The 25,560-nt window shown below is 55.1% G+C and overlaps 1 protein-coding gene across 4 annotated transcripts in view; it reads right to left on the bottom strand.

The window, feature by feature from the left end:
• The window catches only part of DCPS (decapping enzyme, scavenger), a 34,213-nt gene that overhangs the window by 2,927 nt on the left and 5,726 nt on the right, over positions 1–25,560 (bottom strand). For all 4 annotated transcript variants that reach the window (XM_014448499.2, XM_014448500.2, XM_006106529.3 and 1 more), the window contains 3 exons: positions 10,712–10,857; positions 5,535–5,648; positions 556–666 (listed from right to left, as the gene is read on the bottom strand). In XM_014448499.2, the coding sequence (XP_014303985.1) occupies positions 556–666; positions 5,535–5,648; positions 10,712–10,857 (371 nt within the window). The remainder of the gene's footprint in view (positions 1–555; positions 667–5,534; positions 5,649–10,711; positions 10,858–25,560) is intronic.

Here is a 25,560-nt window from a genome sequence, read left to right as displayed (position 1 = left end):
CAGATAGTGAGACCGAGGGAGGTGAGGCCCAAGGTCAGCCAGCTGGCTTGGGTCAAAATGTCAGAACCAGGGCCACATCCCTGGATTCTAGTCTCTCTTCCCCCATCTTCCCTCCCCTTGGGGCTCCTTTCAGCACCCTCAATAGTCACCCCACATAGACGGTATCCCGAATCTCAGGAGTTAGAGAATACAGCCTCGGCCCACAGGCTAGAGTAGAGGCGGTTCCTGCATTCACACGCCAGAGCCATCGATCCAGCTACAAGAAACACGGCTGTATGGTGTGGCTGTCACAGCCAGACTGGCAATCCTGGGCGGGGCGGGCGCCCAGACGGGACCTGCTGGAGAAGGCAGGGTGCTGAAGTGGGAACTTAAGAGGAGGAGGGTGGGGCAGGACAGGCGGCAGGGCCTGGAGAGAGCCTGTGTGTAGCCCACAGACTCTGAGAAAGAAGCCCCCGTGGCAGACACCCTCCTGGGAGGGCGAGGAAGTGTACAGGGAACACACTGAAAGCAGATGGTAATTCCTCTGGGCTTCGATGTGTTGCCAGGGCAACTCACCTGCCCCTCCCGGAGGATGTTCCTGAGCAGCGGCAGGTGCTCCGCGGTGAGGTCCCGAAGCGACCTGATGCCCCGGCGGTGGCAGATGGCGATCAGGTACAGGTCATCCAGCTGCAGAGAGCAGGAGTACAGCAGGCTCAGCGGGCGACAGAGCCGGGGAGGCGCCAATCCTGGAATTCCCCAGCGAAGCCAGCAGGCGCCCACCCCCAGGCCTGCAGTGCCAGCCACAGCCCGCCCCAGGGACCCCACAGCAGGACTGACGCCCAGCGATGTGGGAGTCCACGTGCCCAGTGAGTGGATGGTCTAGGGAACGAAACTTCTGCCCATTCCTCCTGCAAAGGAAGACCCTAAACCCAGAGCTGACGGGGCCCAAGTGCCAGGAACAACGCTTCCCTGCAGGAGTTCAGGGTCTAATCGCATGGACACAAGTAACTACTCAGACATGAGGTGAGAGAAGTACAGGAAGAAGGAAGACCGGCGAGGGCCATCCGGAGAGGCTTCCTGGAGGAGGCGGCGGGGATCTGGGTCTTGAAGAGGTAGGTTTATAGGAGGGGCACTCAGGGAGAGGGGACAGTGAGAGCAAAGGCTCGGAGGCAGGAGAGCACAGTGCTATGGGCAGAGTAAACAACCCGATCGGTCGGGACTCGAAGGCGGGTGAAGGCGTGTGAGGGTGGAAAGGGAGCCAGGACCAGCTCGGCAGGGGCACCACCAGAGCTGCACTAACCTTCTCCTCCCTTCCCCTACCTCCCGGCCCCGGCAGCCCTTCCCACTGTCCTTCCTGAAAACAGCACCTGGCCACAACCTGGAGGTCACAACACTGCAAAGAACCAAAGTCGACAAGATGGTGCCCAGGACAGAAATGAACTCCTCTGGCCCGGAATCCGTCCCCACCACGCCTCGCTCGCCCAAACCCTGGCCTTGGCTGGCGATCGCGTCCCGTGTGTGCGTGTGAGGCAGGCCCAGACCCCAGGGCTCGGGGGGAGGGGGGGAGGCCTGGGGCAGCTCCAGCAGCACTCAGCCCTGCATCTAAGATGCCAGATTCCTCAACGAGATGAGACAGTCTGGGGACCCGAGTTAAAAAGTGAGAATGAGACTTTCCAGACGGCACCTGATGGCCAGCGGTGCCTCTTCCTGCCAGCAGTCCCTTCCTGCCCCAGACGCTCTCCTCTGCCAGGGCTCCCAGAGCTGGGCTCCCTGCCCCAGGCCTGCTACACACGGGCCCGTGGGAGCCTCTGGCAGATGACAGAGCTGTGCCAACCAGCCTCCCTGGCCCACAAGTCCCTTCGGTGCTCCCCCTTTTCACGACATGCGTCCAGGACATTTACTCTCTCACGAGGTAGAGGCCCCAGGAGAAGCCAGGGGAAAAACTGCTTCAACTCGGGGCACGGGTGTGTGTCTGTGGGTGTCTTCAGTTGTTCCATGTGTCACTATCACAGGACTTCCAAATAGTAGTAGCCTTTGTTTTAGATGCCGTCTGCTGGCCGTCCAAACAGGACCTTCAGTCGCACCCACTGCTCCCTGACGTGGACTGAGGCATGCAGCCTGGTGCCGGGTGTGAGCTCACGGCTGGGCGTGGAAGGGAAAAAAAGCCATTCTCTGATATCAGACATTACTTCAGATTTTCTGCAGCCAAAGGGCCTCTGGCTCAGAGAAATTCTCTGAAAAAGCTAGACAAGGGGCCGGCAAGGGTCTCAGATTGGCACCCCAGAAGTCAGTCTTCACACCATCAATCTCGCTTTACAAGGGAGGACAGTGGACTCAGAGTAGCAGCTTCCTGGCTCGGGCTGAGGGGGAGAATGGGATTGGCTGGAGCTTCGGAGGGAGTCATCCCTCCACCCCTGGCTGACCCAGAAGGGCAGTGTCCTGTGCTGAGATCCTTAGACCAGAGAACCCAAGTCCCATGACCTGAAAGGGCATGTGTGTCTCCATAAACACACACATGCTCATACATACAATAAGGAAAGGCTCTCTGGAAGGACAAAGAAATGATCTCTTCTGGGGAAGGGAAGTGGAGGCATGTGGGGTGACGACCTTACTCTCCCTGCACACCTTGGTATGTGCACCTTCACCCTGTGCATGTATGAACCAGACCTACAGAAAAACAAACAAATAAAATACGCAGGCGATCCCTTAAGACAGCGGTTCTCAACCTGTGGGTCGCGACCCCTTTGGCGGTCGAACGACCCTTTCACAGGGGTCGCCTAAGACCATCCTGCATATCAGATATTTACATGACGATTCATAACAGTAGCAACATTACAGTTATGAAGTAGCAACGAAAATAATGTTATGGTTGGGTCACAACATGAGGAACTGTATTTAAAGGGCCAGAAGGTTGAGAACCACTGCCTTAAGAGAACTGAGGAAGGGATATGTAACCTCCAGGAAGGCAGAGGTCTGGCACACATTAGGGGCATGGCAGGTATTCGTGGCACGGATGGATGGATGGATGGACAATGGACATATGGACGAAGAGTCTTGCTAATTAATCCCGAGTCATCAGCTGGGGGCTACATAAATACAGGGTATCCCCCCAAAAATGTACACACAGCTGAGTCCTATTACATTTTGAGAATGAAATGTATTTTAATACACTTAGTGTAATGTAATAAACACTGGCTTCATAATTATTTGAAGTGCGTACACATTTTTGGGGACACCCTGTATGTAAAGACATCCTCCTGGGAGAAAGAGCAGCAGGAGGTGCCAGGTGAGCAGAGAGCCTCCCCGAAGAAAACGCAGGTGCGCTGCTCTCCTCCACCCCTGCCTGGGGAGGAGGAGGTGACGTCCAGCCGCCGTCTCCCTGCTGGAGACACTGCCTAATTGTCAGGTTCTGTCGCAGGGCAAGGATCTGAGACAGTGACATATGGCATTACCAAGAGACCGTGCTAATTAAGCAAAGGTTAAGAACAATGGCACCTATATTACCATCAAGGAAAGTCTGACTTAAAAAAAAATTTAAAGAGAGGAAGGCAGAGGGAGGGAGGGGAAGAGGGAGGAAGGGAAAGAAAGAGAAAGAGAAGAGAGAGAAAGCTCAGTTGCCTCCCACATGCACCCCAACCAGAGACCAAAATCTGGGTATTTGCCATGACCTTGAACCAGTGACCTTTTGGTGCACGGGATGACGCTCACCCAACTGAGCCCCACGGGCCAGGGCAAAAGCCTGACATTCAGCTTGCCCATCCTCGATCGCTGAGGACCAGTCCAGACCTGCGGCTGGATGCCAGTGCAGCTCCGGAAGCCTTTGTGTCTTAAAGGAACAGAGGCAGGACGCCTGCCGGCACCAGGTCAGAGGACCCCGATCTGCCTTCTCAGTGCTGTGGACTTCTAGAATGGAGACGCACAAGTCGGTCTCCTGCTGTCCCTCAGGCTACCCCCGCTGCAATCACAAGCTCGGATCTTGTGAGTCTGGAGTTCCTCCCACCCCACCCCCACCTCCCGCGACCAGGCTGCAATCCAGGACCTCCAGGCACAGGGCTGCTGGGGGCAGACAGGGTTTGCACAGGGCATCGCCCACAGCTGCCACCAGCATCCCCAGGGCCTGTCCCAGCTCCCCCAACATCTCCAGGGCCAGTCCTGGCTTCCTCTGTGGAGGCTTGAGGTGGGGCTCAGCTGCAGGGGAGGGGAGGTTGGGGGCCGCCTCTCTCACTACTGCACCCCACATCTTGCCTAGCTCTCCAACTCCTGGAAACTCCCTTCATTTCCTACCACCCCGAGCCACGTTCAGGAAGCCCCACAGCGCTGGTAAGGCAGCTGGCGCTCACGAGCCTATGCGTCTGAGCCGAGAGGCTGGCCCGGTGCCCAGCCACGGGCTCCCAGCCCCCATATCTGGCATTGAAGGGGGCACGGCAGGTACGGAAATCACCCAATCAAAGCCAAGCAGACTGCCGGTGAGCCCAGTAAGGACCCAAAGGCCCCACGAGCCGGCTGAGCAGGCCGGGGCTGAGAGAAGGGGGAGGCGTCCCGGGCGAGGCGGGCAAGGCGGGCAGGGCCCACCCTCCCGGAGGATCCTCTGCAGGTCCCATGACTGCCAGAGCAGCGCAGAAACCAGAAGGACCCACCCAAAAGCAGAACGGAAACCCAAGCTGGAATCTCAGAGTCCAGTTAGAGGAGGGGGGCATCTATCTACTCCCCACTTCCTACTCGGTGATTCCGCCTCTGGCCTCCATGGCCTTCTCCTGGCCCGACCTGCTGCAGGCTGCATCCGGCCCCATGCAGGCGGTGGCGGGAAGTGTACCCCCTGTAGGCCGCTGTCTGCTGTTCTTTAGCAGGACATGTAGGCCCACCCAGGGGGATGGTACACTGTGACTGCAGTGGGCAGGTGCAGGGGAGTGAAGGTGGGAGGAGAGAAGGTGGAGAGACAGAGAGGCTACAGAGAACTGGGAGGGACAGAGAGAAGGTGGCTCCCCCGGAAGCCTGCTCCTTAGTGGGTGGAGCAGCAGCAGGCACATGGAGACCAGGGAGGAGGAGCTGCTGGGACCTCCTCGGTAACTAGGGAAGTGCAGGGGAAGCCACAGGTTGTTCGCCGTGACTGCTGCCTGTCACTAATTCAGACCATGGGCCGGCCTACGTCTGCTGGTGTCTAGGGAGATGAAGGAAAGCAAACAGCCCAGCACAGGGCTCCAGAAAGTGAGAGTGGCCACCCAAGCCACTTGGCTGGTTAAGGAGCAGCCCGGGTGGTTATACAAACATCGCCTCATCCCCGCCTCCCCCTCCCCCAACCACACACAGACCCAGTGGGGGTGGGGGCTGGAGGAGACAGAAAGGGCGTTAAAGTGCCCGCTGAAGCATAAACACTCCGTATGACAGGTATGCATTCGCGTGCAGAGCTCAGACCTCTCCGCTGGTTAAGGACAATCTGCTTAGAGAGTGCGAGACCAATGGGGGAAAGAAGTGGCTTAAGGTAGGATTACGGTGGGTCATTGACCCGACCCGGAGCAGGACACTGAGAGCAGAGAACCCAGCAGGAAATCTCTTACCTGCTGTTGGTTCCACTTGAGGTCGGGGATGAGGACAAAGCCGTCAGCGGGATCTGGGTTCTCAAAAACAATCCGGTCGGCTTCCGCCTTCTTGTCGAGAATGTTGTACACCCACTGGTGGCAGAGAGAGAGAGGGTGCCTATCCCGTCACCACCCCAGGCTGGGCTAGGAAGCTCTCTGGCCCCTCCCGGAAGGACAGCCACTGAGCTCAGGGCATCCACCTCAGGCTGCCCTGTCCCACTGCTGACACTCGGTCACCAGCCATCCCCACAAGGTCCCGGCTGTGCAGAGGGCACTGGCTCCTTAGGCTCCTGCTGGTCAGCAGTGTGCATACACTCTGCTGTGGCCACACAGGCCCGGTCCTCATCCACCCTCCCCTGCCCACAGAACCAGGGGAGAGCATCTCCACGGGCCCCTCCCACAGTACTCGGGACACAGCGAATGATCAGGTTGGGGTTCCCTCTGCACAGGAAGCTGGCTCCATGCCAGGGCAGGTTCTAGATAAAGTGTGGGATCCTTGGAGAGGCTGCCCCACTGGGATTCTCAGAGTAGCTGCCCACCTGGTGCCACAGCAGTCTCTGCTGACATGGCTCCTGTGTAACAAAGCATTCCTGCCCCAGCCAGTGTGGCTCAGTGGTTGAGTACTGACCTATGAACTAGGAGGTCACGGTTCGATTCTCGGTGGGGGCACATGCCCGGGTTTTGAGCTCAATCCCCAGTGCGGGGCATGCAGGAGGCAGCCGATCAATGATTCTCTTGTCTACCCAGGGTTCTGGCCTCCCACACCCCTTAGATCTGCTGCTGCTGAGTCTTCGGGAGCCCTTCTTTGGGCAGTGTGGATCCTAAGGACATCAGTTTACAATCAAGGTCCTAATGGCCTCTCTGAAGAAGCCTCCTGCAAGCAGGTTAAGGTAAGGCCCCTGTTCTCCAGGGCTCAACCCCCCAGACCACAGACCTCAGCGTTTCTCCACTTCCCCTAGCTCTGAGCACTCTTTACAAAAGAGACTTCCTCCTAGGACCATGAACTCCATGCCAGAAAGCCTCGAGAACCCTGCTGGAAAGCCAGACAGAGGCGGCGCTGGGCTCACACTGCTGCCCCTGCGCCTGTCACCACGGCCTCCATGCTCACGCAGGGGTGAAATGGGGGGCCAGGGCACTGACACCAGCACCCGTGGAGGGCTCCTCTGCCCACTTCCAGAAGTGCGGACACAGCAGTTTAGGGTCTGCACACCTCATCCCAGGAGTCTGCATCCTTGGCTGTCAGCTCCTGGCCAGCACAGCCAAGGTCAAGTGCAGCTTTCTGGGCTGGAGAGCCAGGAGCAGAGGGGCCTGCCGGGGACTAGCTGGGCCTCCCAGGCTCCTGGTAGGACCCACACCAGGTCACAGGTAGGCCACCCACTGGAGAGAAAAAAGGCCGCACTCCCCGAGAAGAGCCTGGCCGCCCACTCCCTGGGAGAGGTCTGGAGGGTGAAGAGGACCGAACTTCTGCCTTTGGGGAACTGACTTTTAACCTGTGAATTTAGAAACAAGTCTCAGAAAGAAACTTTGACCCTCCCCCCTTTCCTGCCTAAGAGATGCAGAGAGTGGCACCTACTCCAGGGCTGGAATCTCGGGACGTTCACCTTAGCAGCCTGATTTGAACTGAGTTTGGTAGGTGGAGGCAACCAGCCTGACCGGGGAAAAGGAAGGAGAATGAGAACAGAGATGGTGCTGACCTCCGGGCAAGACTGACACGGGTGCGAGGATGGAGCGGCGACACCAGGCGGGCGGTGAGGAGCGCAGTCTTACGCCATGCCAGGCCCTGCTCCAGTGCCTCCCGGGGCTGTCCTCGCAGCAATCCTGAAAATGCGGGGCTGTGAGCACCCCATTTTGCAGGTAAGGGAAAGGAAGTTCACACAATTCTAAGCCAGAGCCTGGTCTCGGAGCCCGCGCTCCAGGCTGCGTGGGAAAGGCCTCTGGGAGAGCGGGAGGGACCTCAATCCACGCGTCTCAGCCAGGACCCGAGATGAGAAAGGGAGGAGAACCAGGGAACAGGATTCCCACATCCCGAGGGGCTACGCATGGGGAGTAGCCACCCTCTGAAAGCAAGGCAGGGAGACGGCCACCCGACGATGAGGGCCTATGAGCGGCACGGAAATGCACCTGGCATGGCCTAAGCAGTGACACTGGCCACCCTGTCCGGACCCTCTCCTCCCTTGGGGCATCCTGCTTCCTCTTTAAGTTCCTGCTTCTCTGCTCAGCGCCTGCTGGCCCCCTCCTCTGGCCCCCCTTCATCTGCCCGCACCTGCAGGCATCTCAGCTCTGCACTGTCCCGTCCTGTTCCCCAGAACTGTCCCTGTGCGTGCATAATGGCAGCTGCCACTCTGGCGCCCTTTCTGCGCTGGAAAGAGCAGCAGGCCCGTGATACGTGGCACCTCTCTCCATTTCCACCGGGACTGGGTCATGTTCCGACAGGAAACAGGGCTTCCGAAGTGAAGGAGTGTCCCGCCGGGCAGAGCCCAGACCCAGCCGATGCTGAAGCCTTGACTCGGTGACTCAGCATCGGCTTCAGCCTGAGCATCTCTCCTGTGCTGAGTCACACCTCCCACTGCCCTTTTCCCGGGCATTTTCACTAGAAGTTCCAGAAACCAAATGTGAGGCGCCTAACAGGAGAGTCGGCTAAGAGCAGCGAGGCTGGGGCCAGGCCACCTGGCTTAGAGTGCCCGTCTCCGAAGGGCTGTTGTGGAGACTTTTTGCGGTGATACACGGAAGTTGCTTAGAACAGCTCGGGCAGCATGTGAGGACTGAACACACTGTCGTCCACATGAACCCTCTCCGCTGTCCACGTCCCCCATCCTGGTGAACAATCCTACTATCTGTCCCCTCATCGCTCAGGTGGGACCTGGAGCCACCCCAGGCTCTACCCTCAGTTCTCCACATCACCCCGTTCCTACGCCTTCCCTCTCCAGTCGCTACCCCGTCCCTGCTGCCCCGGCCTCATCAGACCCATGCTGGCCTCTGGTCCTCCTGCTCCCCCTCTCACACACTCACTTCACCCGTGATTAAACTGCTCAGGGGACCCTCCCTGGCTATGGCAAGCGTTCTCAAATCTGATGAGCAGCAGAAACAGAGATCTTTTAAAACACAGATTTCCCAGCTCCACGCCCTGAACGTTCTGGTTCAGCAGATATGGTCTAGGTTCTGTATTTTTAAAAATCTCACCAGGCCGCCCTGATGATGAGCAAGGTGTGGGAACTCCTGGAAAGACTGCCTCCCCCAGCCCCTGCTGGCCTTCTTGTGTGTCCCCTAGGACCCAGCTGGAGGGTCCCTCTGTGAAGCCCCCACTGTCTGAGCTGACCACTCCCTGTGTCACCACTGCACCTCACATATAAACCACCGAAGTGCTGGTCATCATATTGTCGGACCACATGTCCCTCTTCCCATCAGACACAGGGGCCTTGTAGTGTTCACCTTGGTGACCCTCCCGAGCCAAGCACAGGGCCTGGCACAGGGCAGATGCTCAATAAATACGACGACTGTTGCCAGTTGAGCTTAGTGCTGGTGAACTCGCTAGAAATAGCCAAGAAACAATACACAAATGCTCATGTCAAACAGAAGTCGGGGGAGCAGTGGAATTTTGTTGTGTTATTCTCCAAAAGGATCTGAATAATGGTGCATAAGAAGGTACATATGACTCACACGACTGTATTAAGGGTTTCCTCTCTTGAATCCCAGGGGTGTGCAACCAGCACATAGAACATATATCCCAGGAGATCCCTCTAGGATCCTGACAGCAGAAGCTACCCAGGAAGATGGAGCATCTCTTTTCCACTTAGAAGGCAGAGCAAGTGCTGGGACTTAAAATTAAAACGTCAAGCCAGCGTGAGCCCGAGGAACCTGGTACAAACACGGCACAGGGAACCGTGGCTGACAGCCAGGCTGGGAGAGGGCTGTGGGCACACAGGGCCTCCCGCCCCGCCTGCCAACCCTCCTCTCCGTCCTCCTCCTGCGTACATCCCCCTGCACTGCCCCTACAGCCAGGCACCACGTCTCTGGCCCTGGGAGAAATGGCTGTGAGTTTCCCATATTGGAACACCCTCCAGCTCTGTAACCTGAACCTTGGAGAATGGGTGAGACATGCTCAGAGAGAACAAGGGTGAGTGATGAAGACATGGAGACAGGCAGTGAGTGAGCAGGAAAACAACTCATCCGTCATACTTAACGCAGAGCATTCACTCGGGGCCAATTCCAGGCAGACGTGCCGGTTGGCGTTGGGTCCACGCCAAGGAGAAATCGGGATCTCTCAGCTAAATGGCCTTGCATCTGGTCCAGTCGCCTAAGACACTCAGAAACGCCGCCAGCCCCAGGGCGAAAGGCCTGCACGAAGCGCCCAGGGACAGCGGGTCTGCCCTCTGCGGAACGAACACGGGGAGAACTGGCCACGGGGAAGTTCTTTACTCTGAGATTCGGCTTTTGGAGGCTGGTTTGCTCAAAACCAGGAATAAAAGTCTGGACTGGGGTGGGCCCAATGAGGCATCGGTCTTTGCCCATTCACGGATACCTGGGGAGGGCGCAGCCACTCAGACTGCATTCTCCAATGGACTAGGCTGGGACCCCAGGGAGCCTGAGGGGCATGCCAGGACCAGGCTCCATTCCCCTATCAATGACTATCCTCCAGAAAACAGTGGCCACCTCACTGTAGGACTTTTTATGCCACTTCTTTTTTTTTTTTTCAAGACTTTATTTATTTTGGGGCAAATATATTTTTATTGATTTTAGAGAGGAAGGGAAAGGGAGAAAGAGAAACATCAATAATGAGAATCACTGACCACCTGCCTCCTCAACGCCCCCTACTGGGGATCAAGCCAGAAACCCGGGCATGTGCCCCGACCGGGAATCGAACCCTGACCTCCTGGTTCATAGGTCAACGCTCAATCACTGAGCCACACCGCCGGGCCTATGCCACTTTCCTGCTGACTCGTCTCCACAGCACTGGTGACTGCGCACCTCCTGTGGTCATTTACATCCCTGCGTGCTGTCTCCTGCGCGAGGACGTAAGCTCAGGGAGGCAGGGAGCCCACAGCCTGTGTTGTGGACCAGCGCTGGCTCCTGGTAAGACCTCGGCAAATGCCTGAGAAAGATGCACTAGCCCCTGGGACAGCACTCCATGTCTGACCCCCTGGGCCAGTCCAAGTCACCTGGATGCTGAGGCTCTGGGACTCCAGGTGGGGTAAGGTGACGTTCTTGTAATCACCTCCTGTCTCTCGAACCAGGTGGAGGTCCTGGCGCAGGTACTTCTGCAGGTGCTTCTCTGTGGCTGGGTAAACCACGGTTGTCTTTACATCTGCAATGACACAGCACACCCCAGATTGCACAGTTAGGCCCACTCTGCACAGCTGTGCCACACTCTGGTCCCCACCACAGCAAGGAGATGACTTCTGCCGCCTCTGAGGACCTAGTCACCTGTGATCCACTCCCACAGGGGCCTTGTGCCACTAAATTCATAAGCTGGGCCACACTTAGAATCTGGGAAACTCATCACCTACTCCTCAGCCTTCCCCTCTGCTCACATACCAATTCCTAGGTCTGTGGGTTTCTGGACCCGAAGCTGAAAATCTGGTTTAGAGCCAAGCAGTCCTCTTAACGCCCAGCAGTACGGGACAGCACAGTGATCAAAGGCTCGGGCCCAGAAGCTGACAGAATTCAAGTCCTGGCTGTCCTGCTCCTTCCTGGGGACCCGGATGCCAGTCCGGTTACTTAGCCTCTCCCATGCCCCTACGTCCCCATCTGCCACCTGAGAACAATAGCTCCTATGTCCTCGGATTGGGATGATTAAGCAAGTTAATACCAGCGAAGCACTTAGAACAATGTCTGACACACAGTCAATATTTACTCTGGCTACTTTATTTATTTTCTTTTTTTTAGAGAGGGGAGGGAGAGGGAGAGAGGGAAGAAGGAAGAAAGAGAGAGAGATAGATAGATATGAGAGAGTTATAGTGAATGGCTACCTCCCATATGTGCCCTGACTGGGAATAAAACCCTCGACCTTCCAGTGCACAGGGAGACGCTCCCACCAGCGGAGCCCGCCGGCCAGGGCACGCTGGCTGTCTTTAATCCTGGTTTCTCGACCTGGATGCCACCACCGTTCTGGCCTCTCTGATTCTCTGCTGTGGCTCTCTGTGCACTGCAGGGTGGTTAGCTAGTCAAACGAAAACTCTCTCCACCGTGACGACCAAGCATGTCTCCAGGCGTTGCCCAATGTCCCCACATAGAACTGCCCCAGCTGAGAACCACGGTTTCCCCCGGAAGGAAGGGTGTCGTTTTCCTGAACAGACTCTAGCCCAGGGTCCTGGTCCAGGATCACCTGGTTTGGGTGAAGTCCCTTTATCTCTAATAACGTCTGCTACAACTGTTGTCACTACTCTAACATTTACACAGGGGTGGGCAAAAGTAGGTGTATAGTGGATTCTTATATTATTTATGAATTATTGTTACTTATTTGTATTATTTGTCTTTTTCCATACAAACAGCTGTAAACCTACCTTCGCCCACCCCTGTATATGGCGCTTCAACAAAGATGTTACGGGCAGGAAAGGACAACGGGGTTTAACTTCCGTGGGCTGTTTCTCAAAAGGCCAGCGGACTCCCTGACCCTTACTCTAGGTTCAGAGGTGCCCGTCCAAGGACAGAGCGGAGGAGCCCTGCAGGCGCACTGAACACTCCAGCAAACTCTCACTCGCCTGCACACCTAGGACCCAGCTTCCCCTCACACTTGGTCCGAGGACGGTGGTGATTCTGACCCCCATCTCACAGGGGAGTGGAAGCGCTGATGGGATCCCAGACGAACCCCCGTCACACTGGGAGGTGTGGCAGAGCAAGCTGGAACCTGGCCTTCCCTCCCTACAGTCAGTGCTGTAGCCTATACTGTCTGAAACCTGCTGAAAGCCTACTACTGTCTTCCAACAGCCCAGGGGGGTGTCCGCAGCGCTACACCAAGCACATGACCTCTGGTGAGGATCAAAGGCCCCTATTGCGTCAGCTCGACGCTGGAGAAGTAAGGCAGACACACGGGACCCGAGCTGGCTCGTGGCTCTCCGCTTACTGGCCATGCCACTGGCTGGGTGTGTTACTTAACCTCCCAGTCTCCGTTTCCTCACCTGTTAAAGGTGCTCATAAAACCTGCCCCACAGCGTTGCTCACACTAAACAGCATGTGCCGTCTGGACCGCTGGGAGCTCAGTGAGTACCACCCTGCGTCCTGGGAATTTGCACTGGACCCTGGAGGGAGGCGGCAGCAAAGGCTGTTCAGTGCTTCTCACTCCCACCGCTCTACCAGCCCAGGGTCACAGCCAGAGGTCAGCACGCCAAGAGCTAAAGAGGCAGGGACTGTGTGAAATAGGTGGGATGGCACCGCGGGGCCCTGGCAGTGGGCTCTGGGAGAAAACAGATTCCGGCAGCCATTGGCCTGGGTTCAAATCCTGACTGCAGTTGGTAGCTGAGTAACCTTGGGCTGTTGTGAGACTCAATGAGCAGGAGATGGGAGCATTCAGAGTGCCCCTCCCCCAACAGAAAAGGGCCCCAATGCCAGCCCTCTCTCTGGGGTTCGTAGTTATTCCAGTTTCCTGGGCTGGGCCTGGGGGGGAAAACCACGAGGCACGGTGCTCCCTCTGCGTGGGGGAGGTGGACGGAGACAAAGGCAGAACTGATGCTGGAGAACAGCCTAGCCTCTTGGCAATGGACAGGCAGCCTGTGCTCACAGTCTGGGGCTCCCTGGCTGCTCCAGATCAGAAAGTGCTGGGCCCCCGAGCATGCCCCTGTCTGCCAAGGCTTGTCAAAGCCCGCCCCGCCACCCAGGGTGCTGGGGAAACAGGCACCTCCCGGGGCCAGCCCCCGCTAGCCTCCTGCTGTCCTTCCTTCCCTGGATGCAGGAACTCCTGCCGGGATGCAGAAACCCACCGTGTATCAAGGCCCTTGGAGCCAGTCACCGGGGGGCCGGCCTCACACAGACCACCGGAAGCCTGGCCCTCACATGCTGGCCCACAGCTCAGGGAGGCGTCCACTGTGCTATGCTAAGCACATGGTGGGCTGGGGCCGGCTGAGTGCGTATCCTCCTGAGGGCCTGACCCCTTCAGACCTGGACTGTCTACTGGCTCCCTATCATGGTCAACACGGCCCTCCATCATTATGCCAGGACCTCTCCCAAACTCATGTACCCCCGTCCCTGATCTCTGCTCCAGCCAAACCGATCTCCTTCCACTTCCACCAAATCACATCAAGTGTGTGCGCATTCCTAGGCCTCATCACTGGGGTCTCTGCCCACGGGTCAGAGAGCTTGCACAGCCCTGGCTAGAGCAGCACCCTTAGCTCATCACTGTCTCCCTCACTCATCACCACCTGATAAGAGAGGCAGACTGTCTGATTGCCCATTATAATGTACCTTCCAGGAGACAAAAATTTCATTTTGTCTAACTTTCCATTTTTTATCATTTTATCCCCAGCACCTGGGATAGCATTGGCCCACAGTAAGCACTCAACAAATACTTACTGACCAAATGAATAAATGAAACTAGCCTTTCAGACTCTAAACCCAGGAAGAGCATTTTTGTCCCAAATGGAGTAAAACCTCTGATAAGAATCAATGTACGTTTTCCAATGGCGAATTCTGCTGTTTACCTAAATGCCAATCAAGGTGTTGACTGCAACTGAACTTCCCAAGGAGTCTGGCAAGACCCCCACCGGAAGCCTGGGCCCTCATGTGCTGGATCAATAAATGCCCAATAAATGTCAAACCACTGGGTGGGAATAAATACACTGAGAGCAGGATACCCATGCACAGCCTCAAAATATCTCCCCACGGATTACTACTAATTACAAAGGGAAAATACCAAGTGATCAAAGTTAACAGCGCTCCTAAGGGAAAACTGACACCTCATGCCTCATGAGGGACGTGCCGTGCTGTTCTGCCAAGAACACAGTCTGAATCCAATCGTGAGGAAATATCAGCAAACCCGGATCCAGGGACATTCCACAAACAAGCAGCTGTACAACTCTTCCTAAGTGTCAGTTAGGAAAGGCAGCCTGGCTGGCGTGGCTCAGTGGTTGAGCGTTGACCTATGAACCAGGAGGTCACAGTCTATTCCTGGTCTGGGCCCATGCCCGGGTTGCAGGCTCAATCCCCAGTGTGTGGCCAATCAATGATTCTCATCACTGAAGTTTCTATCTCTCCCTTCCTCTCTCTGAAATTAAAAAGAAAAAAAAGAGCTGATGAGCTGATGGACATAGATGAGTTCACCTGGAGCTTTACTTTGGGACTAGAGGCCCGGTGCACAAATTCGTGCACGGGTGGGGTCCCTCGGCCTGGCCGGCAATCGGCAATAGAGGCTGATGTGGGGGTGGGGAGGGCGCAGGAGGTTGGCTGGCCACCGGTGGGAGGAACCCCAGCTCCTGCATTGAGCATCTGCTACCTAGTGGTCAGTGTGCGTCATAGCAACCAGTCGACCAGTTATTCGGTTGCTTAGGTGACAGAACCTCCAGGAATCTGAACCCTTCCTCTTGGGCTGGTCAGGTTCAGCGCAGGCCACTCTTCCAGTTCCACAGACAGAGGCATAAAAGATTGGCTGACAGCTCTGTACGTGGAGGAGGAGGGTATGGGGTCATCTCAACCTTCAACATCTAATTTTTAAAACTGATTTTAGAAAGAGAGAGGAAGGGGAGGAGAGAGAGGTAGAGAGAGGTGAGAGGGTGTATGAAGGGGAGGGGGGCATCAAGTTGTTGTTTCACTTATTTATGCATTCATTGGTTAATACTTCTATGTGCCCTGACCAGAGATCAAACCTGTAACTCTGGTGTATCAGGATGATGCTCTAATTAACTGGGCTTCCCGGCCAGGGCCTTGAGGAGCATTTGTTATATTTTCTACAACAAATATACTAAAAATAGAAAAATAAGCCCAAGGTCACAGTGGTAGAGCTGAGATTTGAACCCAAGCAGACGGCTCCTCTATGCAACATCGCTTTCCCGATGCCACAGGGCCACCCTCCTTCAGGCCCTTTCCTAAGACACCACCCCGCAGCCATGTTCTCCAAGCAGCAGCCTCTCAGACAGGAGAGACACAATGAGTCCCAACCCCTTCGAGACACGTACACCAGTCGGCAAAACCAAAGGCGTAATGAGGTGCCAGAGGGACTGGGGCTGCACACTGGGAGGTCTGGGAGCACGAGAGCCAGAGGCCAGCAGCAGCGATGCCCAGTGCTCGCTGCCAGCCTCCTGGGAAGTGCAGCGAAGCAGAGGCCGCTCCCTCATCTCGGGAGGGCTCTGAGGAGCGGTGTCACGGGGGCACGGCTGCCAGACAATGGGCTGGAACAGGCTCTAGTGGGCACACAGAGGGACTAAAGACAGCCCTGCTCACAACAGGGAACAATGCTGTTGGAACTTGTGTGTGGTACCCCCCCCCCCCCAGCATATGACAGTGCTGGATGGTGAGAAAGAAGGCCTGGGGGGGGGAGGGGTTCGTCTCCAGAAGAGGGGCCTGGTGGTGGTGTGGCAGCCTCTGCAGGGCTTGGGGTGCAGCTCTTCATCCACAGGGATGTCTGGGCAGGGGGAATGGTCACATAATGCATCTCCGATAACAAGGGGCCTGCACACACAGGATCCTTTCTCTGCAGCTCAGCTGAGCAGACTGGTATGCCCATCGAGGGTCTCCCAAAAGGCCTTCTCCAGTGTAAAACCAGCCCCTCCCCCTCACCCGAACACCAAAGCACAACTGCTTTCAGAGGAGGGAGGCAAGGCTATGTAGAGAAAAGAGCAGCTGCCTCCTGCGCTCGCTGCCAAAGCTGGCTTAGCCAAATCCCCAGGAAAATGCTGCTGCACATGAAACATGAAAATGCAAACCACAGACAGTCTGCTCTCCTTCCCATACACATGTTCAAACACGACTGCTTTCCAGCGCTCGCTGATGGCTTCCACACGATGAGGTCATTTCCATGGCTCTGTCTGTGGCTTTGCTCTCCCTTCACCATCGTGAGCCAGTTTCAACTTATTTGACCCAGATGTGCAGGCCCAGGAAAGCAGGGCAGAGGCAACAGCAAAGCACGATCCGAGTGTGGAGCCCACCCGCACCCCCTCCACCGAGCCGAGCAGAGCCCCCAGGTGACAGGCTGGATGACTCAGACCCGCAAGGCACGCCATCCAGAACGCAGCAGGGCTGGCGGGGAGGCTGCTGGAGGGTCTCGGAGCTGCCTAACCCTCCTCCTCCTGGGGCTTCCCCCTCGCTAGGCCACCCGCTCCTCGCCCTGACCTCTGTGACCAGAGAGGACAAGCCAGAGGCTGGAGAGGAGACGGTGCTCCAGTCGAAGGCCAGGGCGGAGTATTCCTAGTCCCCCACTGCAGGGACGCTGGAAGAACTCAAGGCCTGAGAACAGGGTGTGGTCGGATTCTACTGGAAGCTTCCACCACTCCACAGCAAACCTCAAACCGCTAATTACCTGTCTCCAGGAAAGCAGAGATGCTCTCAGAGGCAGGAGGCAGATGCTGATTTCAGCAAGACCTGGGTCTGAAGGCTCCTTCCCCTCCCCAGCACTGAGGCCCAGCAGTGGGAGGAGGGTAGGACAGGGCCTGACGGCCCACCAGCATATGTGATAACTGCACGCAGCCCCAGAGCTGGCTGGGGTGGGGGTGGTCCTTTAGGAAGAGGAAATGCTGCGGGGGGCAGGCTGTGGGCTTAGGGCCCCCCAAGTTCATTTCAACAGAAGGATCCAGGCTCTCTAAGGAGATAATGGAGCTGCCGACCGACAATCCTGGCCTTAGAGCTGCCGGAAGAAATGGTTCTGCGCTCAGCTGACCAGGCTACAGAGCTATCAGACTGAACACTCAGGAATTCCAAAATGTGGTCTCTCTCAACTTCCCGTCTAAAGGGACTGCCTTTAATCCACCGTGAGGAGCACAGCACCCAGTCGTGGTGCTCTTCAATGGAACCGCCACACTGCGTATGGTGGGAAGGGAGAAGGCCAAAGGGCAGGACACACCCCCACGAGGAGCCCAGGACTACGGGAATCCTGGTTGGCGCTGACTAGGAAGCACGGGCCAGGAGTGACAGCAAGACCAGCTGCCACAGCCCAGCCAGCAGCGAAATGGATCCAGCTATCCTGCGGGTAGTCTGCCTCTGCCCACTGGTCCCAGGCAGGCCGACTTTTCCGCTGACTCGAGCCTTAAGACTGCCACAGAGTCTTGGGACCTTGCCCCATCTGAGAGAGAGAAGGGCGAGGCGGGGTGGGAGCAGAGAGGGAGGGAGAACGCAAGGTTTGTAGTGGAGGCACAACGCAGCAACTCGGGATTTATTCACTTCTAAATAGGCTCTGAATGCAATGGCTTCTGGCCTCATGGAGTCCAAACGGAGAAGTGAACAGAGGCCTCTGCTCTCGGGGCACGGAGGAGGCGGCACGGAAGAGGCGGCACTCAGGACTCTGAGCCGAGGTGGCAGGGAAAGGAGAGGGGGGGCCAGTCAGCCAGCCAGCCAAAGACAGAGCCCAGCTGAGTGAAGAGCTCTACTCAGGGGGTAGGAACCGCTCCACTGTGGGACTTCTGCTTGCTCTTGTCCCACTGTCCTTCCACGTCCAGAGGGAGCCCTGGCACTGGCATCAGGAGCTCTGAAGCACCAGGGAGAAAAGCCGACAGAAACCTGCCACTTATGGGCCATCAACTAATGAAACCAAAGGAGTAAGGAAAGACTCCTGTGGGCGCTCCCCTTTCCCGGCCCATTGCCAAAGCTCAGCTCATGCTCAATGCCTGCTCGACTGCGTTGTCTACACTGTGGCCCTCCCAGGCACAACCCTTCCACCTCCCACCCCGCCGTCACCAAGTCCCGCCTATCACAGGAGGCCACCCCGTCTCCAGGTGTGGGGCAGTCACCTGCACACACACCAACCTGCCAGCTCGTGTGCACCCCACCAGGGCCAAGTGCTCTTCGTTAGCATATTGCAGGTGTGTCTCCGTAGGGAGGGAGGCGGAAATCACCAGGCTCTGCGGCTTGGGAGTATGTAGTACTTGACGATAAACTGACAGGCCCTGAGCAATGAGGATCATTCAGGCTGTGAAGGAAGGAAGCAGCCAGGGGCCCTAATCCAGGCTAATCAGTTGATCTGCTTCTTTGTTTTCTGAGGTTAACATTCTAAAAAATATCTATCTATCCACACGTCACATGAATATATTCTCAAATAATTCTAATCATTGACATAAAGACATATAATAGTTGGGTGTTTGTTATTCTAGTCTTTTCTTTAATGAGTTTCCATAAATATAACCACCCTATCTAATAAAGAGGTAATATGCAAATTGACCATCACTCCAACACACAAGATGGCCACCCCCATGTGGATACAAGATGGCCAGCAGGGGAGGGCAGTTGGGGGCAACCAGGCCTGCAGGAGAGGGCAGTTAGGGGCAATCGGACTGGCAGGGGAGCAGTTAGGCATCGATCAGGCTGGCAGGAGAGCGGTTAGGGGGTAATCAGGCTGGCAGGCAGAAGCGGTTAGGGGCAATCAGGCAGGCAGGCGAGCGGTTGGGTGCCAGCAGTCCTGGATTGTGAGAGGGCCCAATCCCAGTGGGATCGGGCCTAAACGGGCAGTCAGACATCCCTCAAGGGGTCCCAGATTGGAGAGGGTGCAGGCTGGGCTGAGGGACACACCCCCTGCCCCACCCCCTGCACAAATTTCGTGCACCGGGCCTCTAGTAGCTTTATGAAAGTCTTTTTTTTCTTTTTAGGCACAAGTGGGATAATCCTTTATGGGTTATCTGCATAGTAGCCCACACTATGCACGCACTGTGCCTTGTTAACTGGACCCCAACCCCTGCTGTCAACAGGGGTCCCTGAGGTTTGAATTTTTTTCTGTCACAAATGATGCTGCAATGAATACTCTTGCACCTCTTTGCATATGTGTGTGAGCGATTATCTCGGTCAGATACCCGAGAGCAGACATGCTAGGTCAAAGGGAGACAAGGTTTACAATCTCACGGACCTGGCCATGCACACCCCACCCGCTGTGCATGAGCACCTGGGAGAAACAGGGTCTGTCTGTCTCAGCACCAGCACCAGCTCTGTCTGGGGGCGGCCTCAAGGGGGTCACTTCTCTATGGTCTAAGCTGCCTACACCTACAGAGACCCCACCCAGCACATCTAGACTGGGAAGGCCACCAACTCCAACTTAATGGTGGCCCTCAGACCATTTAAAAAACCCACTGCAATAGCAGTAAGGAAATACAAAAGGGAACAAACGCCCAAGAATGATAGGAATGAGTGGGAGGCTGCAGAGAACGAGGTTGTGGTTCACTTCCCAAAGTTAGGAAGCGGAAGGCAGTACGTGATCGAAGACAACGCTGAAGGAAGCTGCAGCGCGGAGCATGCGACGGGCTACGGCAGAGGGAGGGACTATCAGACTGGGTCTAAGTACAAATGAGAGAGCATCCACCAGACATTCGGGGAAAACCAGCAGCCAGAAAAAGAATGACCAGAATAAACACTAAAACCAGAGCCCAGAGGAAATGAGATCACGGAGGGTCAGGAGATAACTTTTAAAACAATTCTAATTAGTGTGTCAGAGCAAGGAAACCCAATCTGGCCTCTGCAAAGCAAGAGCAAGAGGCTATGAAAATCCTATCATCAGAGACCCAGAGGGAAGAAAATTAAAAATACAACTGCCAAATTACAGCCTTCACGACAAGGTCTGCAAGACAAAGTTAAGACGCTCTACCCACCACAGACAGAAAAGGCAGAGATGGAAACAGTGAGAACAGCAGGCACACACAGGATCAACCTAGGACGTCTGACAACTAATAGGATCTCCAGTCAGAGAAAATAAAGCGAAGCATCAAAGAAATAATAGAAAAAATGTACAGAGCGGAAGAGCAACGTAAGACTTTAAATCAAAAGGGTCCCAAAGTACTCAGCACAACGAAAAAAATCCAACCGGGCACCTTACACGATTTCAGCACACGAAGGATGAAGAGAAGATACTATCGGCTTCTAGAAAAGGAAACTAATAAAGCAATAAAAAAGAACCAAAACCAAAACCAAGTTAGCTATAAAGAAATGAAAATCAGCCTGGCTGGCAGGTCTCAGTGGTTGAGCATCGACTCAGGAACCAAGAGGTCATGGGTTCGATTCCCAGTCAGGGCACATGCCTGGGTCAAGGGCTCAATCCCCAGTTGGGATGCATGCAGGAGGCAGCCGATCGATGATGTTCCTCTCTCATCGATGTTTCTCTCTCTGTGTAAAACTCAATAAAAACATTTGGAGAAAAAAAAAAGAGAATCATGTTGGCATCAGATATCTTATTAGCAACAACGAATGCCTGGAGTTAGATCAATGCCTTCAATGTTGAGAAGGAAAATAAAATATAAATTTTGTATTCAGTCAAACCATCAATCAAAAGTGAGGGTAAAAAAAAGGATTTAAAGTTTACCTCCCCCTTTTCCTTCTGAAGAAGTGCTTACAAGTGCACTTCAGCTAAACAGGAGAAGAGAGCAGGAAAGGAAGGCACGGACTCCAGACGCAGTGGACGGCACGTGGGGAGCGGTGAAGGGAGTCCGGGTAGAGAGATGCCTGGACCAGCTGCCCAGGCTGGGGCGCGGGAGGCAGCGTCTGCACACGTCTCAGGAAGGAAGCAGCCACCGTGTAATGAATTACCCAACTAAGTGTCTGGACAACTTCACAAACACAGTAAAAGCAGTTATTCTTTTAACCACAACCACTAGAAACTGAAAAGGTGGGTAAAGTCCTGGTTCACGTATGAAAAACTGAAAAGCAGCATGACTAGGAGGAACTGTTGAAATGTAAGGAAAGCGAACCCACTTGCCCTCGACATCAGCCTTCTCCTCCACGTGGCCCAGGACTGATTCCACGCTGGGCAGGTACACGGCACTGAGGTCCTCGCCTCGGCCCGAGGCAGCAGCACACACTATCGGGTCACAACAACAAGAGCACTGCTTACGGGTGTCAACTCGGGGTCAACCGGCAGGCACAGCACACAGGACTTCACAGTTACACAACAGAACAGGCCCTGGCAGTGAAAAGTACAAGTACAGCCCACAGTAAGTTGGGAAACAGCAAAGGACGAGGAGGCGGTGGGAAGAAAAGGCTGGAGGCCCTGAGATTCTCACCTGACAAGTGATAAAACGAAACGACAGTAGGCCGCAGTAGATTTAGGACTCCAAAGACAATTCTAAAAATAGTAATATAAACATCAAAAACTGGGAGGAGCAGGGAGGGAGGGTGAGAAGGCACGGGCACACCTGGGAGACACTGCAAGTTCGGTTCCAACCACCGCAATAAAGCGAGTGTCACAATGAAGTGAGTCACAAGAACTTTCTGGTGTCCCCGTGCATGTGATCTATGTTTACACTCACTGTAGTGTACTACGTGTGCAACAGCACTGTCTTAAAAACAGCGTACACACTGTAATTAGAAAATACTTTATTGCTAAAAAACGCTAACCACCTGAGCCCTCAGCGAATTGAAATCTTTTTGCTGGTGGAGGGTCTTACCTTCAATGTGTAAAACAGGCAGTTATCCGCAAAGCACAATAAAATGAGGGATAAAGGAGCTGAACCTTCCCACCTCCACAGTGGGGACTTGATGTCAAAGTCTGATAAATCAAGAAAGAGCTGCCGAGGCATATGATTCGGCATCTGGAGGAAACGACCAGAGCGCTAGCCCAGGGATTTTAACAGCACCTGCCCCTGGAGAGCCGGCCGGGTGAGGCAGAGGGCTCCCGAGCCTGTCCCGCCCATACAGGCCTCCGGTGCTACTTGACGATGTGACCGTGTGATGGTGTGGCTTCTTTATTTTTAATCCGCATCCGAGGACATGATTAGAGAGAGAAGAGTAGAGGGAGAGAGGGAGCGGGGGAGGGGGGGGGAGACAGACCAATAGACAGCCGACTGGGGATGGAACCTGAAATCCAGGTATATGCCCTGACCGGGAATCGAACTGGCAACCTTTCAGTGCACAGATTGGTGTGACTTTGATAAATGCTCCCGGGCACATAATTCAGTGGGTACAGATTCTGTGTTCGAGAAAGCTCCGGAGCGATTCTGATGAGTGGTTCTAGGTCAGAAGCGCAGAGCCTCTAGGCTCCACTCAAACCTGAGCTGCTCTCATCTCACAGGACCCAGACGCCCCGAGGCGGGCTAGCCAGCCATTGGAATCCTCGCTTTCCGCTCAGAGCAATGGAGGCTCTGAGCAAGTCCATGACTTGCCCTGGTGTCACGAAGCGGCCACATCTGGGGAGTTTCTCACGCTAGATGACAATGGTGCTCTTCCTCACTCGCTCGGCCGTTGACCTGCTTGGCAAGGCTTTCCCTGCTGGTCACAGCTCAGAGGACTCTTGTTCTTCGGCTCAGCTGCCATGGGAGGCCTGCCGAGGACACCCTCAGGGGTGGGGTGAGGCCTGTGCCAGTCTGTGCTGGAGTGGGGCCCGCAGAGCCTGGTACTGGGCCTCCCGCAGTTGTTGGAGGGCCTCCCACACTGCCCGTCGTGCCAGGGCTGGCACTGTCCTGGAGTACACTCAGCACAGCACCGCTCCTGTGGCCCTGGAGGGAAAAGGGTCAGGCCCCGCCTCCCGGGCCCCAGAGAAAAGGCGGTGTGCAGAAACAAGTCTCCTAATGCCCAAAACCAAGAGCAAGGAGGCTGCATCAACATTTTTACTCTCAACAACAGTGACTAGAAGCCAAACTTGAGAATGAGTAGAACCTACAATTTAGTGGGGAAATAATCTTAGTTCTCTAAGGACGTGCCCATTTTCCCTGGGAATTATGTTGTACATATAAAACATGTGTGTATTCACATAGATACACACCTGTATATATGTATAGTGCCTGTGTATTTAAATATAAAATATGCCACAGTTTAAAGACCTAAAATAAAAATTTAAACTACACACGCATGGTGCACACTGTCCAAGAAACAGAACATTACCAGGACTTCGATGTCCTTTCTGCCCCACCCCCAGCAGAGATGATCATGTTGCTGAATCAGGTGTTAAGAAATCTTATCTTTCTTTGTCTTCCTAGTTTCCTCATGTATGCATGCACCATAAGCAGTATATTGTTTAGATCTGCTTGCTTTTCAACTTTATCAGGAATCACACTGTGCGTGTTCTGAGTCTTCCTTTTCTTGTAGTTCATTCATTTTCACTGCAACAGAGAAGCAGCCCAGGGTAGGAAAACAACTCAATTTAGTTATCTCTTCTACTGTGAGTTGATATCCAGGTTGTTTCTAGTTTTGTTTTTAATCATGACCAAGGCTGCCAGGAAAACTCCTATGGGAACAGTTAGTCTTTAAAATCTCCTCCCAAACAAGTCCGCGCTCTAAACTCAGGCCCGGGTCTCACCTCTGCCAAGAGCACAGGAGGAAAGCCCTGCCTGTCGCTCAGGTCCTGGGAGTGCCCTGCAACCGAGAGGAGCGGTTCCCAGGCTTGCCCTGCCCCTGTCTGGCCTCGCTCACACAGATGCCTTCTGCTCCTCTGAACCTGAGATCCCACACCCTGCTCTCCATCGGGAAAACAATTGGCCTTTTTAGACGCAGCCTGGGTTTCTGAGTCACACCGCGCTCCCTCGTGTCTCCCCCTTCTTCCCAGGTAAGAGGGAACAGAGGTCTCAGTGAAAGGGCTCCATTGATGGGCATGGGCCTGACAGCGTGAGAGCGGAAGCCGCAGGAGGTGATCCAGGCTCTGCCCTGCCTGCTGGCCAGAAGCAGCACTAAGGTGCCAGCCGCCCGGCCCACCCGGTCCTCACATTTGCCATATGGCTGCCGGGGGAAGAAAGGACACCTGCCATGGTCGGGGCTGGCATTTCCATATGCTGCATATGTTGCTCCGCTTAAGGCTCATAGAATGTTAAGGGCGTAACAGTAATAGAAAATGACTAACACGTCCAACACACACCGCACGCCAGCCGCTGTGCTAAGTGCCTTCTACGCCTTCTCCCAATGGGTCGTAACTCACAGCGGTGATGAAATTCATTTAGAAGGTTACGACTAGAATTTTTTAAAAAGGGAAACACACAAGACTGGAATTAAGTTAGAAAGCTAGAGAGCATCCCACAAAGTAAGGGTAGGGTTGTTTTTGCAAACCTGTGTATTTATTCACAGGTACTGGGTGACGATGTAAAATGTGTTTCTCACTGTGGGCAGAGGCTAAACCAAAAATATTGTTCTTTCTTATTTTTGCCGTAATCATCCTGAGGTATGTTCAGTTGCTAAACAAGTTTAACAGGTACTTCCCCAAACTCATCTGCACCCCACACCATGGATACCAGCTGCCCCTCCAGGCTCCCAACACAACGGCCTCCTTTCTACTTCTCTTTCCTCCCCCAGAACACGGGCCATTCCCTCAGCCCAGGACATTCTCCTCGCCCCCTCACCAGCTCTCTGCACAGCTGGCTCCTCCCCATCCTCCAGGTCTCAGCCTGGGAGTCAGCTCCAGAGAGGCTTCTGGACGTCCAGCCCACGCAGCCTCTCCCGTTCAGGGCCACGGTGACCTGTTTCCTGGTTGGCCGTCTGCCTCACCACAGGGCTCCAGATAGCGATGCTACCTGATGGACTCCCAACGCACATGGCATCCAGCGCAGCACCAGGCGCTCGTCTGTTACACGAGCACAGAAACTTCCCAACTCCTCACCGTTAGTAAAGGGCAAAGCAGAATCCCAGCCCAGCCATGTCTGCCCCAAGGCTTGCTTAGCCCCTGCAGGACGCTGAAACCCGAACAGCACGCTGCCTCGGCTCCCACTGCTGGTCAGTGTGAGCGCTGGGACAGGACCCCGCATGTCTGCCTCGCATGCCCATGCTCTCCTATGTCAATGGAGGGGGGAGTAGCCAGCTGAGATTTGGAGGGGATAAAGGAGAAGACTGCAAAACCTCCAAGCTAAAGGAGAAATGTGCCAGTGACCAGAGAAATACCAGAAGAAACAAGGAGAGCGACCAGCTCAGAAATGGGGGTGGGGGAGCTCCCCCAGACACCTGTTCTGGGAAGGTCTAGAGAAGCAGCTGGAGAAAGCAG

The sequence above is a fragment of the Myotis lucifugus genome, unplaced genomic scaffold (assembly GCF_000147115.1).
Source record: "Myotis lucifugus unplaced genomic scaffold, Myoluc2.0 scaffold_843, whole genome shotgun sequence".
Classification (NCBI taxonomy): domain Eukaryota; kingdom Metazoa; phylum Chordata; class Mammalia; order Chiroptera; family Vespertilionidae; genus Myotis; species Myotis lucifugus.
The sequence above is the reverse complement of the archived record's forward strand: the minus strand, read 5'-3'. Positions and strand labels throughout refer to the sequence as shown.